This window comes from Fringilla coelebs, assembly GCF_963513975.1.
Source record: "Fringilla coelebs genome assembly, chromosome: 1".
Classification (NCBI taxonomy): domain Eukaryota; kingdom Metazoa; phylum Chordata; class Aves; order Passeriformes; family Fringillidae; genus Fringilla; species Fringilla coelebs.
The window spans coordinates 49,210,292-49,231,716 of NC_140028.1; the positions used below are offsets into that span (position 1 = coordinate 49,210,292).

The window sequence follows — 21,425 nt, forward strand, 5'->3', positions numbered from 1 at the left end:
GCCACACCCCTCAGCCAGCTTCCCTCTGCCCAGTGATGAACTGTGCTACTTCAGCTGCTTGCTTCCATCCTTCTATCCCACTCACCCCCTTTTCCTCCCCTATGCTTACGGGGAAAGAAGCAGGGAAGCTGTTGCTGTTTCTGTAGCTAACACTCTCTCTGTGTCACTAGGAAGGTGCTGAGAAAATAATCTGGTCCTTGAGGAAATGCTAAAGTCTGCAGCTGAGGGCGAAGTTCTTCAGTGGGTTCTGCTTCCAACTCTCAACACCCTCATAACAGTCTCTCACAGCTGACACCCTGCTAGCCAGGATTCTTGATTGGAACCCAGGTTTTACACTCCAGGCTGTTACATCAAAAATAGATACAACCACCTCACTTCCGTCTCCTGACTCTTCCCACCCTATCTTGGAAAGGTGTCTGTCAGAGAGGTGTATTTGGGGGGACGCTCCCAGCCACTGACAGTCACACTCCTGCAGTGCCTGGAAGGTCAAAGGCAGTTTTGTTCCTGTACTACAATGAGGCTGAAGTGGGAGCAATGTGTGTGTCTATGAAGGAACCTGCACTTCCAGACATTTGCAGAGAGCCCAGATACCTACTGCACAAGGCAATAGTTATTGGGTGAATCACAGTTCTGGACTGAGGCACTTATCCACCCAGATGTGCTTCTGGTGCCCAGATCAGTTGTTCCAATCTAGCCCTAAATTCCTTAAGCCAGGTGTGAGGATTTGAGTCTCCTGCTTGCTGCTTAGCTTATGTTGAGTGCCGCTGTGGTTTAAACCCAACATGACTGCGTCGCTCTAAGCAAAGTTGTGTCAGAGGAACATTGCCACAAATACAGACATCTACAGCATCTCCACAGGAAACTTAAAAACTGAGAGGTTTATTGAACAGTTGAAAATAAATAACAAAAGTGGGGGCTCATTACGTTTACTTCTTTATACTCATTTATACTCACTCCAGCTGCAGAAAACGTGTTTTAGAATAAACGTTACTATTGTAGATGAGTGTGGGTAAGAGCATTCTGCCTTGTTTCTGCCCATCAGCAAACTCTAGAAGTCTTTCTTTAAACAAAATAAAAAAATCCCCAACCAACCAAAATAACCCACCAAACATAACAAAAACCCCTCCAATCCTTTCCAAGGCTACTTTTAAGTTTTAAGGGCTACTCACAAGCCTAGTGAAATGACAATTCAGTGGTTGCAAGGATAAGAACACATAAGGTTCTTTTCATAATGCTTTATGCTGAAGTAGGAATGTACGTCATCTAAATAGTAGGATCGTACACATGTTATGTTTGGAAGTTTACTCAAAAATACTATGAAAATATTCTTAAAATACTACAGCTTGAAACAATGCATGACAGAAACAGTCTGCAGGCCTAGCATGCAGAATGGGAATCACAAGGTTTGGATGGACAACAGGGAGGAGTACAGATTACCAGAAATTACATGATTGTTCTCATTAAAAATAGTAAAACATTAATTACATTACAGGAAATACTAAAAATACAGTAAACTTTGCAGTTTGTAGGTTCTGGAAGAAGAATGGTTTTAGTGCTGTGTTAGTTATTATCGAAACTCAAACAGTACTAGCTCCTTGACCTACAGTGGCACAGTATATACGTGCCAGGATCTGCACTTGGAATCGTACCTGTTGAGACAGGTAACATTCAATGAGATTGAGATAAAACATTGGCTATCACAAGAACAAATGTATAAAATCCCTGAAAAATTAGACTGAAGTGAACAGTGGCTGTTAATTCCAGAGAAAGCAAGAGGGAGGATATGTGCTTGCCTAACAGCATGACAGTGACTGCCAGCTGAGAGTTTAAGGGACTTGCTCTCACAAGAATCCCAAGTCCATCTGTCCACCAGAGGGGTTTGTTTTATGCCCAGGCAGAATTGTTCTAACCCATTCCTGCCAAGGACCTGTGAACTGGTCTAAAAACCGTCTCTTTTAACAGCAATAATGCACAATAAACTCACAATCCTGCATGGAAGTACAATTTACAGAGGATAAAAAGAACCTCATGAATGTTTTATTTCCATCCTTCTCCCCTCAATGTGAAGGCTACTCTGCTTTTGTCCCCCTCCCACCTTCTGCCCCCCACCTTAAATAAGCAGATGCAATCAAGGTGAAATTTATTTTGAACCAATTCTGCAAAACAGTTCAACAATGCCATACTTTATAAAAATACTTAGTTACATAATTAAACTTATTACTATTTATATAAAAAGTGTGAATGTGAATTTTAAACTCTGTTAGGGTAAGAACCACATCAAGGTCTTCGGGTGAAACAAATAAATTTTCATAAACATACAAACTCTTTTGGAGAAGTTTTATAATACACAACCATTTACAATGAACACGTTCATTAAGTTAGTGTTTTATTCCTTTACTATACAAGTGTTATTACAATGAACTGTTCCATTCAGTAATTAAAAATCCATACAATGCCAGTATCATTTTTGGCATTTTTTGTTATGACTGTATTAATACATAAACTCATATGATTGTGTTATTATTTTAAAATATTTAGAAAAATTAAAATTTCATCATATTTTTTGGGTTTTTTGAGTATTTTGTGTATGTGTTTTTTGTTTTGTTTTTATTTTTCTTACAGAAAGCCCTTTTAAAATTTGATAACCACAGATGTACAGTTGATGAGCAATGATGAGGGAAAATGAAAAATGATGGCACTGTTCCTACACAGATCTGTTTGGTAGTTGGATTCAATGTAGTGTAAACCCATGAATGTTAAGTTTAGTACCAGAACTCTATTACCAGCTCTTCTGAATTCATTTGTTGGATAGCTTCACAATGATAATATGAATTCCAAGCCAGTAACTACGTAAGAGTGTTTCAAAATTAAAGTATATAAGCTTGATCAGAAATTCAAGATTCTCATGCAAATTGTTGAGTAAAAGACATGACGTTATTGCTTGATATGTCAGTAGCCAAAGAAAATAAATCTAGATGTAGTGTCAGCTGGGCTCAATACCAGCAAATTTCATTACTTGGACAATATTAAATATATTTTATCCCTTTACTTTTTAAACTTTCACATTTCTTTCACTTACTTTTAGTTAAATAATTCTGTAGGAAGGGCAGAAATGGGAAGAGCAACGGTGTGTCTTAATAGCCGAGAAAAGCAAAAGTGCAATCAAATCCCTGAACTAGTGACAGATAGCACTTGTGGCACCCACCCTCGTTAACACTTACAAGCCACATACAACAGTACCAAACCTGTCTCTGAAAAAGGACTAAAAGGTGGCCATTTACCAGCTTCAGTCTTGCTTTCCTGGTGAACTTTGTGACTTTGTTCAGGTAGTCTTCCCATACAAAAGCTCGCTGTTCCACTGGAGCTTAAAAGATTAAAGGCTTTCCCCCCGTGATTGTATTACATAGCTTCAAGTTCAAATATCATCATACTTTATCAACACAATTTTATAAAATATTACCTCATTTTCTAGTTACCTTCATTATTCTTAATTAGCTATGCAGAAAGAAAAAAGGAAAAATCTCTCATGCTACTTTCCAGTTATATTAACACAAGTATTAACACAGTGCATTATGCTCTCTAATCTCACTATTGAGGTCTACCATTTAAATCAAGTTTCTCATTCACTGTTCCAATTTCTCTTTTTACCTGCCTACCCTAATTAAGTCCATGAAAGTGGAAGCTTAAAGATTGAGACTATAAATCAAATACAGTTGTACCATCTCTTGTTTTGCAGGGGTGGGGGCACACACATGTAGTTTTAAACATAGGGAGTTTTACCGAACTGGAATAGAATTGCTTGGTCCCACAAAGTTGTTCTGCTTTAAAAAGGCCTTACCCCAAGATCACTAATTCCAGACAATTCCCTCAATAGTATAATGATTAGCAAACACTGGGAGGGAGAATAAAGGATTTGAAACATTGGTTTTTCTGCTATTGTTCACACCAACACTCATTTTTTCTGCCCCGTATTTTCAGTAAGCTTCCTTTGGACCCTGAAAATAAGTTGGGAAAGAGGAAAAAATAAAAAATATGTCATTGGTAAGTCAGAGTATAACACTTTAAAAGTGGTTTTGTGCAACTGCATTATGAAATTCCAGTTTGCCATTAAGAGCATGCAAAGTAGCGAAGATTTTCTTTCCTGTGATTCCTTAGAGACTTCAGGAATTCTTTGCAAGTCTTTTACATTTGGCAGATTTGTGCATGTTACATAGACTGTTGGCTTATAAATTGTCTCCAGGCTGGTACTGTGGTTCTGTAGCAGTAAAGTAGTCCTCCAAGAAAGACTGTATATACTCAAATGTTGGTCTCTCATCAGGGTCCTTCTTCCAACACAGTTTCATTAAGTCGTGGAGAGACTCTGGGCAGCCTTGTGGACAAGGCATCCTATACCCACGCTCCACTTGTTCCAGAACTTCTCGATTCACCATTCCTAAAAGGAAAGCATATTAGCTCTGAATGACATTATGCAAAGAACAGTTTCCCAAAGCTTTTCAAGAACCTCTGCAGCTGCAAAGCATGTTGTTCTACCAGAACAGAACGTTTAATGAACACACTTTATAGTGAATGAGTTTTTTACATTTTGCATTAAACACATTTTCTGAAAATTATTTCAGTACGCTGATAGTTCCTCAACACATAGTACTTTTCCCTTTCTCCCTTTCCCATTGCCTTGGACCTGTCCTTTCAGAGAGGAGAATTAAGCCCAAATAGGGTCTTCCCTGCCTTAGGTTCCACTTAAGGACAACTTAATTTGAAATCAGGCCAAGAAAAAGGCTTGAAATATCCCTAACAGAACTGCCTTACACATTCCAGATCCAGCAAAATATCTGCTGAAAAATGTTTAGTTTCAAAAACTGGTTAAGCAGGTTCAGTGTAGTGATGCTCTCTGTAGTCTGGGAAAATGTCAGAAGTAGAAATATCAGGAACAGACAGATAGAAAACATAAGGATACCCACTAATTTGAAATAAACTGTCAGTCACATTTAGAAGTGCTATTATCTTAAAACATTTTATAATATGCAAGATTTAATCTGAACATAAACCAAAGTATCTTAGTGAACAAAGGAACCAGTAAGGTCTGACTAAGTTTTTGTCTCTGCTTTTCAACTCTGGGCTCTGAACGAAGGGAAAAAGTACAACAGGTAAGTTCAGAGGCAGAGAATACAACAAAGAAAAGAAAAATCTATTAAATCTTCCTGTTACCTGGATATGGCACTCTCCCCTTAGTTACCAGCTCTGTCAGTAAAATTCCAAATGACCACACGTCCGACTTGATTGTAAACCGACCATACAACGCTGCTTCTGGAGCGGTCCATTTAATTGGAAATTTAGCTCCTACAAACATTGGAAAGACAGATGCTCAATTTTCCCTTGCTAGTCCACAATTTGCTTACACTTCAAAATATTTTGAAAAGAATAATACACTAAAAATATTTTTATACTTTGCTTTATTGATAAAATTCAAGGTGGAATAGTGTTTTAATATTTCTCAAACCAGGACAGCTACTACTGGCTACAATATCTGGAAGCACTAAAGACATCTGAGAGTCCTACTTAAATATGTTTCAAAAAGTGAACCTGATGAACAACTTCTCTTGAATCTCATCTCTTCACACTGTAGCATGTTTTATTCCCCAAAAATAATTAAGAGTGTTTTTTGAAAACACAAACAAACTGCCACATAACTTGGAACAAAAGAAGTTTACTAGGATTACACTTAGGTGAGAGGCTCACCTAAACAGAGCTGTGAAAGCACACTTCCATGCATGATCTTTACCCATGAACACAGAATTCACAGGCATGTTCTGCTAAATATAATAGTTCTAAGCAATTGAAAGGCAACTGGTCTAATTAAATAAATTAACTGGCCTTACCTTGTCTTGCAGTGTACTCATTGTCCTCTATTAACCTTGCTAAACCAAAATCTGCTATTTTACACACAAGATTGTCTCCTACAAGAATGTTAGCTGCCCGGAGGTCCCTGTGGATGTAGTTCATTCTTTCAATGTAAGCCATGCCATCTGCAATCTTAAAAATAAAAGTGTTATAAAAGGTTGTTTTTCATGATTATATACATTTCTCCCAAGCACTAAGCTGCACCCCCTTATTTTAGCTCCATTCCCATTGATAAGTTTAGGAATTTTAGCACAGCAACCAAGAGCTTGGCACTGATCAGTGTGTCTGGCTATGCAATATCTGCTAATTGCAAACCAGACTGTTTCCTTTCTGACAAATCACAAACCCACAACAGAAGGTGTAACACAGAGCAGCACACAACAGCCGCACCATTTGATATTTATGTTTAGTTGATATGTGAAACCTCTTCTCTAGGCACAAAATACAAGTTTTGTAAGTTTTTTTGGTACCTGAGCAGCCATGTCAACCAGCTGTGGGAGTTTTAAGTATTTCCCTTCCCCTTCTTTAAGGAAGTCTAGCAAGCTGCCTGTAAAACATAACATATTTTGGGGGAAAAAAAAAGAGGAAAAAAAAAAACCATTAACTTGATCTGAAAACACAAATGAGATTTTCTTCTTAGACATCATGATTGACACATTTATCTCATGAAATCTATATTTGAAAATCCATCATTACTAGAATATGTGACCCAATGATCATGCCCATAGTTACCTCTGCACTCAGAACTAGTTAGTGCAATTCTATCCAAGTGGTTTGGAATCCACTTCATTAATGCAAATAACTAAACGATAACAAAACAGACTGCTGTTTCTGGCAATACAATGTAATTTTTCCAGTGTTGTTGGTATCAGTTCTCCTCCTAGCTAGACTTTCTTCTGCTGTGAGATTTAAAATTGCAGAACAAAAAAAACTATCCCTTACTTGTATTTTTCTGAAATTGTTGCTTTTTTTTTCTTACAGGGAAAACTATCTTCCATTCTTTACAATACCTTATTTTCTCCAATTTATATAATGCAACTGTACCCAGAACATTACAGGAGCAGTATCTGAAATCAGTTCCAAGGACTGATTTCAGGTACTCCAACCTCTACTTGTGCAGTAAAGCTTTGTCCCTACATAACAGTTTTTACAGGTGGCATTACATCACACGAGGTAAGAATAGGACCTCTTTCCTAAGAAACTGGCAAAGATTTGTAACTAATCACTCTTGTCACTGTCCGAATTACAGTAACAAAATTACAAGTGTGGCCAAGGTGGGGAGAGAAACTACTTGACTGCATATCCTGAAGTGGATTCACAGCTGTTAACAGCAACAACTCTAAATTAGATTTCTCCAACATCACTTTAGTGACTTGCTGTATTTTTGCACAGTGAAAGTAAAAATGTGTCAGGCCAGACCCACACTGCTGCTGCTGTTTGCTGTGTGTGTTTGCACAGACTTTTTCTGACCTTGGTTCATGAGATCAAAGGACTGAAGAGGAGCAAAGATTTCACTGATCTCTAGTAACCTGTCCACACTGCAAAAAACAGTTGGATACTTTGCAGTTTGTACCTGCTTCTTTTCCTTGTGAAAAGCGAAATAAAAATAAATTGTTCTAGTAGTGTAGAACAAGGAAAATTCTATAGGTTTTGTAAAATATGAGAATTTTGTCAAAGAAAAGCTATAAAGAGAAGGTTCCAACAGCATTTTGAATCCATAATTTAGAAAAATTACAATTCTTCTGCTTTTGCAATGTAACCAGTTCTAGTAGTGAACTTTGCTTTTCTTTAGGCAGTTAGAAATATTTTTTTCCTTACTGCCTTGCTGAAACCTGATTTCTGAACAATGAAAACTGACTTTGCATGGTTGTCTAGTGTTATTTACGAACAAAAATGCAGAAAGAAGTTTTTACATTTTCTGTTCATTTTTACCTTTTTGATCTTATACAACCCTTTAAAAACCCCATCCAAACAGGAAAAAAATAAACCCAAACATTTGTAGTGCAGTACTGAACACAACCAGCCCCTCCCCTGCTTCTGTAGCTTATAAGGATAGCAAAATTTCTCTCTGACTTGAACAGAAGTCTGCATTTTATAAAAAAATGGAATAATTTACTTGGAAATCTGCTGCTTCTTAACAGTCATATGCTTATGATGTTTATTTCTACACTCTGCCTAAATCTCTAAATCTCTGTTTCAGCAGTAGGGGGAGGGGGAAATGACACAGAGCAAAGGAAGAAGGATCAAAGACTGAAAACAAGGGGATAAAGGAGGGAGTCTGGGAAAAAAAACACTCAAGCTTTTTAAAATTTACTACTACACTGCTGGGAAAGAAACACTAAAAAACCCAAAGCCCAACATGTTTTGTTGTTAGCATGACCTGTCTACAGGCAGGCATAATCTCATAATAATACTCCCTGCTACGCTGTTCCATTTAAATGTGATGGACAGTACACACTAAAAATGAGGAGAAAAAAAAACCAACCCAGTCTTGTACTTGAAAGATTAGAAAGGGTGACACAGATGTGCAAAAGAATCATGCCTCTGCCCATAATCTAAATCAGGACTGCTCCAAGTAGGTCAAGCGTTGCTCATTTTAATTTAATCAAAATTAACACTTATACTCCAGTTAGCTTATACATAACATTAATTAAACATTTGATTTGTTGCTGAGGTCTTAAATAACCTTTTAAATGTAGTATGTCTAACTATTCTGTCCCAGACCTTTTGTCATGAATTCGGTGACAATGTAGATTGGTTCCTCAGAAACGACTGCGTACAGCGGAACAAGCTTGTCGTGTCGTAGCTTCTTCATGATCTGAGCCTCCTGCAGGAAAGCTTCTGGCATCATTGTACCAGGTTTTAGTGTCTTGATTGCTACTTTTGTGGTTCCATTCCATGTTCCTAGAGAATCAGATCAGGTTTTATTCCCCACTGTCATACTGAAGAGATTTTCTGCTGAAACTTTTTTTTCCTTCTGTTTTCTTAGCTAACAGAATAACCATAAACTAGAACTATACTGAATATTAATTTTACCATTACATGCATAACTGGTATTTTTTCCCTTCATTTCTCTATGATATTATCTTTTCAGATCCCGATCCCAATTTACTTAAAATACTATTAAAACATTCACAGGAACAACTGAAATGTGTCACATTAAGCTCTTACCCATCCACACTTCACCAAAACATCCTTGGCCCAACTTAACTTCCAGTCTCAAAGATTCTCTAGGAATTTCCCAAGCATCTTTTGCTAGTCCCTGTGTCTGTGGTTTCACGGTGGGACACACAGTTGTTAGCTTATGACACAGCCCATCAGCATGTTCTGGAAAACAGAAAAAATAATCAACAACATCACAGTTTAGCAAGGGTAAGACTGTAACAAAAGTAAAAATGTTGATAAAAAACAATTAGTCCATTTACTTTTTGTTGAAATCAGAAAGAAATTTTATAGTTGTGAATTTTAAGAATAAGCTAATGATGCAGTCCTTCTTCCTCACAGTAGGCACAGGGTAATATTGGGACACTGGAACTTGGGCTTACCTCTGTAGTGTTTCACCAACTTCTGTAGAGATTCAAATTGTGCTCTGGTTGTGATATAGTATCCACCATTGTCAAGTTTCCTGATTTTGTAGTGTTTTACATTATCGCCTCTGACCTCATCCCAGTCACGTATAGAAAGGGAATAAGCACCTAGGAAAAAAGTCACATCCGGTTCTTCTCCAAAATATAAAAAGGTATTTAACGTATCTCCCCAAGTGTCATGGCACACATACATGGTGTGCACATTCATGTGTATCATGGGACAGGCATAAAAATGTTCACCTTGGTGTTGGGGAGAGCAGGGAACGGGAGAGAGAAGAGACACACAGACACATACGTACCTTTAGTGGTTTCACTCTCTCTTACTAAGAAAATACCACGCTGGTTCCCAGGATTTAAAAGTAGCCTTTCTGCATCCTTCCTGCCCATCTTACCAAAATACCACCTAGAAAATTTAAAAGGAAATATGTAAATAAAAGCTTCCTATGCTTTGGTAGTCAAATAAGCAAAAGATTTAGAAATCTCAAGCACTTGCTGGACTACTAATATTCCAAAACAATTGCTGGGCTACAAGTATCCCAAAGCAGATACAGATCAACAAAAGCAATGCCATCCATACAGACAAAAGATTAAGATGACCTATTTCTGTATGACTCCCATTTCTGTTATTTACAAAATACATGCAAAGAGGCCTGTATCTGCAAACACCATGGTTTTCTGCTGGTTTAGCAATGGACATCAACTGTTCTTAACATTGAAAGGAACACCCTCCTCAGGCTAAGTTTTCAGGCCAAGATGAATCAGATGACACACTTTGGTAGCACATTCAAAACAGCAGCAGCTGAAATACCTTCTTTAATAAGTTTTGGCTTTATGTTAGAAAACAATATTTAATACAAAGTGAGTGTGCATAAATATCATTGGATGACAGGTTCATTCAGGTTGGCAGGACCCTTGGAGTTCCCTGGTCCAGCCTCCTGCTTCAGGCAGGGTCAGCAGTGACATCACACATAGTTGCTCAGGATCTAGTCCACTTCAGGCTTGAAAACCCTGAAGGACAGATCACCAACTGGGCAACCCATATCCCTTCCTGGCTGTCCTCAGGATAAAAATGTTTCTTACATTCAGCTGGAAACTCTCCTGTTTCAATTTCTGTTGCCTCCCATCTTTCTCTACCTCAGCAGAGAGAACCCTTTTTTCTACTGATCATTTAGGAACAGTCCTATGGTAGGTGTCATTTACTTCTTTGTGAGTAACATTACAAATTGCTGAATTATTCTGATACCAAAAAGAATACAGATGTTTTAGAAGACTTGCATTTTTTCTTGCCTTCAGCTCTTTCACATAAGGAGTTTTTTCTTCTATACTCCCACAGCGTGTCTATCCTGATAAACAGCCTGCATACAGTGCTGTCCTGAGACAGTGATAATTTTAAGGTCCATCTTCATATGAATCCCCAGACTTTGGATTAAGATTTCTTTCTAACTATATCTTGTTTATATTAAATGCCTCAGAAGTTACAAAGTGATGTAAAATGTAAATTTCAAACATTTTTGTCTGTCACTATCTTATCGTCACGCTAATTTGGCTTAATGAGTGATGGGAAAAGTAGTACTGGAAACTGTTCCAAAACAATGGCTTTGTGGGTGAAATATTTTCTAGGGAAAAAATGTAGATAAAGAGGGATCACTTTGCTGGCCATGAACAGAATGGCCTGTGCAATCACATGGGAATTCGAAACTTATTCTTACATTTTGTTGTATTTGCAGTTTGAGTGTTGAAGGAGATGTGCAAAGTTAGAAATGGATATGAGAGTATACACACTGGAAACAATTTGGATGTGACCTAAAATCTTACAGAAACAAACTTTAACCCAGTTCATAACTTCACGTGAAAATGCCTCTTCCCCAGACTACAACAATTTACACACTGTATTGTAAAGTGCTGTTTTATTTCACTACCTATAAAACAAGAGTAGGGAAATTGCTTTCTTTTTTAGGGACAATTAAACATTTATATTATGGTGTCATTAAAAAAAGCACACAAATAATATGGATCTTGTCAAAAGCAGTTTCTGCTAAAAATGCCTCCAGGCTTAGAAAAGGCCACAGACAAATGCTTAGCAACCTGGGGCTCTGTATGGCATTTGCACTTGTATTTCTAATCGCAATCACTACACAAAATCTACAAACTCTATCAAAGCACAGGGCTAACAAACTCTAAAGCAAATGAACTGTATTCCAAATGCTGTGGGGATATTTCATAAAATTAGCACTGTTTTTAAAAATAAACAGTTTTTAGAATGTTCCTCATTTCATCACCCTTTACTCTCACCTCTAGTCATCACATAAACCTATGACAAATGGCACCACTTTGTTCTGACCAGTGTTTAAGAGCTATGCTTTCTTTGTAAAGGGCTACCATACCCATTTTACCACCACTGCAGTTGTAATGGCCTAAGTTTTTATTGCATAGTTTTAAAAAAAGAAATCTTTGACTTTTTTTCCCCCCAAAATAATCAAAAGTTAATTTTAAAACCAGATGAAACTCAAGGGTGCAAAATAACAGAGTGTCTTTGATGCTATAATTTTTTAGTAGCACAGAGCCAAGTGAGAGCAGCAGCAGCAACATGCTAAAGTCTCAGCTTGAGATTCAGCAAACATCTTGAAAATCAGGCACTTTTCCCAGACATGCAGTAGCAAACAGAGAAGTGCACAGATCACATATCAGTGAACTGCTGATTGGCAGTATCACTGAAACAAGAGCTGGGCAACTTTATATTTCTAGTACAACAAATACAATCCCTACTCCAACCTATGGGATGCACAGTCATTTTATGTCATTGTTGAAACACTCCAGTATGTTAGTAAACAAACACAGGAAGTATTGGTACACAAGCAGTATAATTTTCCAAATTCATAGCAGTCCTTAGCATATCGAATTTTATCACCAAAACATTATCACAGATTAATAGATTAACAATAATTGTGTACACAAATGCTTTTTTAGAATGTAAGGTGAGGTAATACCAAGTATATAGCTGATCTTGACTCAGGGTTTTGCAAGCAAAAATAGGGATAAAAACCTTGAGTTGGTGTGCGAACTCTTTAGCTAAAACCCATAAATTTTTGCTTTATATGATACACAAGACAGGCCCTCCAATTTTTATCATTACTGAATTCTCCCATCCTTTCTCCTTTAGCCCTGCACGTAGCATGCAGTCAGAAAACATCTGCATGCATGTCCACCTCATGCTTACTAATAATTACGCCTTTGACATAATCCAAGTAGCACTGCTATCTTTTCATTAATAGTATTCTTCTACTTTACCTTTAAATATTACATATAATGAATTTAAAAACCAGTATCACCACAGGGTAGGAAGTGTATAAAATTGACAGGACACAATGTCTTACTCTTCTGCTTGAATGGAGTCTGCAGGAGCTACATAATTGCTTGGGATGTAGCCTGTCTTTCCCGTAGCAATGGATCTTGCTTCCCACCAGTCTCCTTCCCTGCAATGAAACATCATTACCTCTTCCACACAGAAACACAATACATAATTCCCTAGCACCTGTAAGGTAGTCACATATGAAAGGCAGGTAAATTTAGGTAACATGTTATTTTAATTATGAGGGCATCTCAAATAGGTTGTGCTGCACCTACATACATTTCCTGTTGTGAGCAACACAAATGCCTCTTAGTGGAATTTGCCTCTCCAGATCAGAGAGTAACTCCAGGTGCAGAGTCTGGGATGGAGCAATACCTGTCCCCACCTTTGCTGCCCCAAGGGGGTAGCTGTGCCTTGCTGGGACAGGGAGGGGAAGGAAGTCACCCAACCAAGAAAAGGCTTGGGGTGCTGTAGTTCTACATCTGCACCCAAACCCTGATCTCAACCTGAAAAATTACTGTATTAGCAGTATTATATATTTTAACCCCATGCTTGTTGAATATTGAATGTATTTTAAAAAAAAATCTATTACCCTTCACTGAAATAGGATACAAGGATTTCTAAAAGAACTAAGGATCTAATTATTTCCAACAACCCAGTGAGGTCTGTGAATGAGAACACTTACGTGTTATTTATTATCTGGAACCGTTCACCTTTCTTAAATGAAAGGTCATCTGTAGTTCTAGCTTCATAATCATATAAGGCCACAAATACAGTAACACCACCTTAAGAAAAAGAAAAAAAAATCCCATATGATACAGCAGTAATGTTGCAACACTTGATTTAAGGACTTGCCCATGAAACAATAACTCAGTTTTGATTTGGAAGCAACTAAGCACTCTGGGTTGCATCTTGTTTTTGGGAGACAGATCAATAACCTGCTAATTTCTTAGGACAGAGCTATGCCTATAAACAGACATTCTGAAAATATGCTTCCACACCACAAAAGGCCACTAGACACATCACTGGAACCACATTAATAATTACAGCACTTATATACAGAAACCTGCATGACGCATCATCAGTAAAAAAACCCAAACCCATAGCTTCTTTATTAAGCTTGCTTCTTGTTAAGAAATGCAATTCTGGAAGAACCTACATCACCTTGATAGTGAAGCATCAGACACTAATTTTCACAGAAGTGAAAGTTCCTGCTGCACTTAGCTATAAATAACTGATGCATTCCCAACTTTTTGAGGTTACACAAAACCTACCCAAGGAACTGAACCAGAAATTAAAGTATTCTCTTGGGGACAAAGAGATTCCTCTGCTTTAGCACTGATGATTTTTTTGATGCCACCAAGTCTCCCCACCTATGAAGCAGACCCTTGCTGAGGATGATCCATCAGTGCATTACTCCAGAGAACAAGGACCAAGACAGGTCATATGAGGAACAGCTGCACTCCACCAACACTAAGGAATTTGCTTTCCCATCCCACTGCTGGTATAGCGCATGCTGTTGAACACGTCCCCCAAATAAGACAGATGTAAGAGAGGTGGATGGTAGGAAGGCTTCTACACTTACCAGCATAAAACATTTTTCTATACTTCAAAGAACTAATCTATAAAACTGGGAAGACGGAGAAGAGGAAGAGGGAAAGGAGAAAAGGCTGTTTGAGATGTACAAGCTATTAGCAAAAATAAAGAACCATGTACCAAAACCATGAGAAAGTTAAAATAGAAAATCACAAATAGACAATTCAGAAAGACTTTTTAATCCTTAGAAATGCTATTTCTTAGTCTAATTAACATTTAGGAAGTCTAATAACAATAGTCCAACCAATAACATATTTTAAAATGTATAATACTACATCTCTAATATGCATGAAAGTCCACCAAGAGAAACATGTTGTATCTAATTTAGGTCTTAAAATTAGCATGACCATGATCAGAAAGGAAGAATGCAATGGGAACAGTCTATATGCAATATTCTTTTGCAATGTAGATTTTCTCATGTAAGAGCTCCTAATCACCTAAGTAGTTTGATTTGGAGTTTTCCTGTGGTTACAGTCTCTCAGCAGGCCTCAGCTGGAAATGAATTTACAGTTCCGCTAGGAAAAACAGAACAAAATCCCCACAGGAGGTTAGAGTAATTGAGGTTTTTTTTTTTTAAAGTGTGATTTATGAACTCAAAATGAATTAAAATATTTCTTAGAAGTTAGCAGCTCCTAATTCAAGTTAAAAATCAAAACAGTTCCACCAATTTTTCTCTTTATTACTACATTATTTTGATGACACAAACGGATAGGTAGAGCAAGAAAATAGTGAAGATACCAACTGTATTCACACAAACGAAAAGCAAGTGTTATGGAAATAAACCATCCCCAGAAAGTTCTTCAGCAAATGGAAACAATCAATACTCTCAAATCACAATACCACAAAAGCTTTTAGCTGCATATAAAGAAACTTGAAAAACTTCAGCTACCATAAACCCTCTTTTTATTCTCAGTCACAGGTGTTATTTTTTAATAGCAAAGAATAATAAAATACTTGAAGAGAACAGCATCAACACAGATACTGTCAAATGATATTTCAAGTCTCTTGCAGCTGTTTTCTTTGTGAACCACTGTGAGATGATCGAGTTTAGTTGCTCCAACTATCTGCAGCCACAAGACTTCCTTAAAGATTTTCCTTTCATTAGGTCAGTATGCCACCCTCTAATCTATGACTGGTTTTGGAGAGAAGACTTCACCTTCTTGTTCAGCAAGGGGATTACAGAGCACTAGCATAGCTTCATGTAAGGCTAGAACAGTAGTCCATTTTTCTGCTTTGATTTTCAGGAATATTCTATGACTTCAAAATATCTGAAGACAGTGTGTAATACACAAGCAGTGTGACTAACTCAGATTTCTTCTTTTCTGCTCTAGAGGAATAAAAGATGGCTCAACTTTTTAGCCTCACTACAGGCCACGATGACAACCATATCATCCTCTTGTCACTCATCACTGATCAACTGGATAAGTACTACTGACGTTTACATCCTGTTTGACAAGCCCATTTATTCTCCTCTCTTGTGAAGCAAAGGGTAACAGAATGCGATCCAGTGTTTTATTGGTCACAAATAAAAAAGCTTACAGCAGATGAAGGCTGTCATCTCATTTGCTCACAAAACCACCCAATTTTGATTGATCTGAAAGGCAGTACTGAACGTACCAAATAATTGTTAGTGCAATTTTATTTACGTATGTATGTATTTATGTATGTATGTTTTTTGTGGATGGGCTGGTTTTACAGAACAAGGAGGAATAATTTCACATGCAGTATCATTTTGCCTAATTGGAAAACAATGGGAGCATTCACACAAATCAGCCTGCCTGCTGATAACTGATTTCACACTGATGAGATATCAGACTCTCTTTTCATGAGAAATTTCTCTTGTTGACTCTGGTTCAAGATACAACACACTCAACAACCAGCAGGAACAGGAACAGGCAAGAGACCATCCCTTCTGGTCTCTTCAGCAAAGGATTTGTGGTACCCAGTGGGGGGCTACATCCCTGATGTCTGGTTATGACCTGCATGCATTGCTGGAGATTCCTACATGACCAAGGAACCAGATCTAGTAAGAAGAAATATTCCAAGGTCCTTGGGAGAGTTGAAATAAAATAAACTTTTCTCAGCAGAGCTAATGAAAACAAATAAACGCTACCCTTATTTAATTTCTGCATATGTTCATCCAAAAGAAGGATTCAGAGTTGACTCATAAATGATACAGGCTAGATGTTAATTTTAATTATTTGGTTTTTAATGTACTCCCAAGAAAAGGACCATGAGGTGATCATTCATGTCCTGACAATTCATACTTGGTTTCCTGAATTGCTTAAATAATGTGTTTTCAAGGATCTCAGATTTCTTGTGTTTTTAAAAGACTTTAAATGCCACTGGAACAATGCAAACGCTTCAGCACTGTAATTGTGCCAACATTAGAAGTTTGTGGGAAAACTAGAAATAGACTATTAAGGAATTATTTACTCTGTTTTCTGAAGTGTCTGTACAGAGCTTGTAAAATAAATTAGTCTGTCTTTTTAGTGTCTCTGAAAAAAAAGAATAAATCACAGCTTCCTCTCAAAATATCCATCAAAATTATTAGCTACATGGACAAAATCAGTATTTTTTTAAGTTTTAAGATTTTCATATTAAGGTAGGTTTATAACATCAAATGTGCATGTTGCTTTAAAATGCTGTATCTTCTATACCTCAGCCAAAAAGGTCTCTGTGTGCTGCAAATTCTATCTTTACAATTTCCATTCTGGTTTTCATATGACCACCAAAAATGGGAATTCTACTCTTCCATTTCACACATATTGTTCCCACAGTAAAGTACATAGAATACAATGCAAATCCTGTTTAGCTTTATAAATTCATTCAATGTTGTATTAATGTAATTTAAAAGTAATCAGACTTAAAGCCAGTTTAAAAAATCAATTTCCTGAATCTGAAGTGTCTTTCATTTTGTACATCTCTCCGAGTTTAAAGCCATTATCACATACACATCCTTTCCAGAGCTTACAAATTCTAATGTAATTTTATCAACTATTCCCATTATTGTCTTTAGTAACTCTTAAATTTCTCTGTACTGTGATCCTAATTGTCTCCACAAAAATAAAAGCCTAAACACCCAAGCTTTGTGTCCCAGTCACTAGTGAATACAGGCTGAATTATGACATGAGCAGTAAAGATACTGAAAATCAGGAATCTCTAAAAGGCAATTTACTTTAAATTTGCAATTTATTTCTGTGTGGCAAGGTGTCACAGTATTTTTTTGGGGCTATAATACTAAATAATAATAGCACCATTTTATGTAACACTCACCTGTTAAAGTACTAGGATATGTACTTGGCACAGCTGAAAATGAAGATGATGCTCCTCCAAAAGGTGTCATTCCTGAAGGCCCTCCAAAAGGAGTCATGGAATGACTATTAAAATTAACTGCTGATGATCCCTTTATTGATGGTGACTGCGTTGCTTGGCTGGAATCTGATCCATAATGACTGACATGGGAAATAACAGGTTCTGGAGCATTTTCAGTTCTGTATTTCATGGCTGGGCCTTTACCTTCTTTGCTTTTAATGCACCCCATAGTTGCTTCTGTGAGGACGAGAGAGAAAAAAAAGAAAAAGAGTTCACCTTCATGTGGTCTTAAGATAGCTAACACAGGATATTCCTGAAAAGTTAATCCAAATGTGAATTTATTACAGTTAAACCCCATGCAGAGTGTAAATTCTGATTAAAAAGTGTTCTGGAATAAAACCTAAACTATTACCAGACCAGGGAAGCCTTAATTATTTTCCCCTACAACTTCACATAATAACAGCATGGATTATTCTTCATCCTGGTTACTTGACAGACTGTAAATGGTAACAAAGAAAAAAAGGGGGAGTCAGGCAACAGATGAAGAAAAGACACTGGTGTCTTCAATAGCAGGGTGGAGGGGGAAACATGTGACAAATCCAGACTTGATTATAGGGAGCAAATCCAAAGCAATTATACAAAGAAAACGAAGGGGCATTCCTGCTTTCTTTTTTAAGCATCTGTCAATGAAATCTTGACGAACCGCTGACATCTTTAAAGATATAGAGAAGTTTTCAACCATTGCCAGCCCACCAAATACATCTCACAAACAAACCTCAGATATTCACAGCCAGAGGATAGGGTTAAGCTCTAGAGTAACTAAAACTGCAAAAAACCCAAAGGTAATTACAATATCCTAAGGGATTTAGAAACAAAACCGTTCCTGGACAGGTGACAATTTACATCCCTGTAAATTTACAATTTACATCCTGGCCTAGGACTGCCACCAGCTCCCACTACAGGCAGACAGTGCCACAGCTCTTTACCGTGGGGGCACCTATTACCTGCTGCTGAAGGGAATCAGAGAGGAGACCTGTCACCAGCAATTAACACCGACTGAGCCTTAAGAAGTCACCACCTGTCATTTATCAGGTGGTGACAACTGGTAGCAGGCATTTTCTGGCTTACCCCAGTTGGGAAACAAATCAGAAATAAAACAGCAGCGTCTATTAGATGCAGCACTACCTTGGCATTAAAATCCCTGTGTTATTTGCAGGAGGGGGTTTAAAAATCTACTTTAACTACAAAAGTAAAACCTCTACAAAGGAAATCAACTGCTCCACATTCTCTAATGAATCAATTAAAAAAATAAACAGCAGGAGCCTGAAAGCATAAAACCCACATATTTTGATAAGTACAACAACAATTTCATGGACTCTAACTAACAATTAGGGAAATACAGTAATTCCCATTGTGTGTCTAATTATTTTTTTCCTTCTCAATTCCTTCTTACCTTGTTAACTATTAGACACAGAAATATGGAACAAAGTAAATTTTACTAAACAAATACTGCTGTAATATAGTCACACTGAGAGAAAATAACACCCTCCGTATAACTAACCGTTACAATAATAAAGATACTGTAATTTCCTCAAGAACCATGAATCAGAGCTCCTGGAAGGAACAAGGTCCACAGACAATGAAACACCCTATAAAATTTAATGCTCAAAAAGATTAAGTATATTCACCCTGTCATTTCAGCCCCTAATACTGCAATGTAATACAATTACTGACGCAGAAACAAGCATCAACAAAGTAAAATAACTGCCCTTTTACAAATCACATTTAAGGTTTTCCACAGAATAATGAATAAAGCAAACCTTTTCAATTATTTTTACTTCTTATACTAATATTGCCAACTTATTAACTATGAACAAAAGTTAACAGAGCAAGCTCAAATATGTGAATAAGAATGCAACGTGCCTAAATACTTTACAAAAACCACGTTAGTATGCACAGTAGAAAAGACAGTTATTCATTCACAATAGAAGTCAAACATCCAGAATCACATCCTTTTAATTTCTCTACCGCTGCAAACAGACACTATAATCCAAAATACTTTCTTTTGGCCATGTTGCCACCTATTGTGAATTCTTGTTTTCCTCTGAGGCCTACTTGACTATTTTTAAAAAACCTGAATCTGTTTTCTGCTAGCATTGAATAAAAATCCAATCACCTTTACAAAAATGTCTTTTCAAGTAGCACTGATTATTTGCCTTTGGCTGGAAGTTGAGCACACAATTCAAAAGTCCAGCACACTACTAATGTTAATCAAGTAGATTAAAAGGGAAGCACACAGACATCTGTCCAAATGTCCATCACAAATGTATTTCCATCCTTCTGCCATGTGCCTAACTTGCAGCAGGCTGATAAGACCTCAAGATTAAAAAAAAAAGAAAGTAATAAAAAAATAGATAGTAAACAATTTACCAAGTCCAGTAAAACTGCTGGATTCTGCCCAAGGAATTGCTGATTTGATCAAATGGCTGGTAACTACTATCACCCGTATGTGCTCACCCGCTAAGGCTGTGTTAGCAGCAAGAACTTACAATTGGGACGCTTGAGTGTCACAAAGAAAAGCCCCTACTGAAGACCTGAATTCATTCTAGAAAAACAGAATCAGCCTCTCCCTTGCTTCTCCCCTCCCCAGCCACTTCACTGTTAAGGTAATCTTCTTTCAGGGGTTAAAGAGATTAACAGCAGAGATTCAATCAGCACTTCAAAGAGAAACACATTCAGAAATAAGCAGACAAAAATGTAAACACTTTTATAACCGCATACCCAGAAAAGAAAATTGAACTAACTCCTTAGCTTTCATAAGCAAAAGAAATAGGTGCAAACTGCATTAAAATTCTGTATATGCATTTGTGAGGATGAATTAGAGGCATGAGGGGAGGGAAGATGACATAAACCAAGAGCGAGTAGTAAAAAATCCCTGACTGCCCATCCTGTGGGGGGAAACCCCCAACGACTTAGTACTGTTTAGTCTTATAATAAATTGCTGGATAAAGAACAAAAAATCCCTAAGCAGCTGGTGTGCAATGCTGGATTTGATTATTCTGGTACTACATTTGTTATAAAAAATGTATGTAACTGAAATAACTTTACACCTATTTTTATCAACCTTTGCCTGGCCAGCAAAAACATATTAAGGAATACATTTTTGTCATTAAAAGCTAACAGCTCTCTTTCTGACACACTGAACTCTTTAGAAATAGATTCAGATGGGAAATTCCTATTTGCACTACAAAAGTCAATCTATTTAAAGAAATGCTAACCGAAGGTATCTTATTCACAAGCCACTGACGTTCCACTAGTTAGATCATTATTTCACACCAGACTGGTGTCTGAGGCAATTTATTTGAGTAACTTCAGCATCTTGTTCTTTTTCTGAAATAAACATTCACCTATTGATTCTGATCACTGTGCCTACACATTTTGGGTGGGAGAGGGTGGCAGTCAGCTTGCTGGAGGTCTATCAGGAAACCATGTTCAGAAAGGCATGGATTATAAACTCAGCTCTCTTGTTCTGCCTTCTAGATGAAAACAAACCTATGTTAGAATGTTCTCAAGTAGAAACAGAAACTAAAATGATCACTGTTAAGGACAGTTGAAGGTTAACAGGGTGCCCACAGATATCAACAGAAGAATGAGAGTACCTCAGGAAGCAGAAATCAAAT

General features: G+C 37.2%; 1 protein-coding gene across 2 annotated transcripts in view; it reads right to left on the minus strand.

Moving 5' to 3' along the window:
* Positions 1-887: 887 nt before the first annotated feature.
* Positions 888-21,425, minus strand: part of YES1 (YES proto-oncogene 1, Src family tyrosine kinase) — a 50,481-nt gene continuing 29,943 nt past the window's right edge. For both annotated transcript variants that reach the window (XM_084216981.1, XM_084216982.1), the window contains exons 2-12: positions 17,707-17,982; positions 13,520-13,619; positions 12,860-12,958; positions 9,785-9,888; positions 9,444-9,593; positions 9,070-9,225; positions 8,623-8,802; positions 6,369-6,445; positions 5,877-6,030; positions 5,206-5,337; positions 888-4,432 (exon numbers count right to left, since the gene is read on the minus strand). In XM_084216981.1, coding sequence (XP_084073107.1) covers positions 4,224-4,432; positions 5,206-5,337; positions 5,877-6,030; positions 6,369-6,445; positions 8,623-8,802; positions 9,070-9,225; positions 9,444-9,593; positions 9,785-9,888; positions 12,860-12,958; positions 13,520-13,619; positions 17,707-17,974 — 1,629 coding nt within the window. In that variant the 5' untranslated portion in view covers positions 17,975-17,982 and the 3' untranslated portion in view covers positions 888-4,223. The remainder of the gene's footprint in view (positions 4,433-5,205; positions 5,338-5,876; positions 6,031-6,368; positions 6,446-8,622; positions 8,803-9,069; positions 9,226-9,443; positions 9,594-9,784; positions 9,889-12,859; positions 12,959-13,519; positions 13,620-17,706; positions 17,983-21,425) is intronic.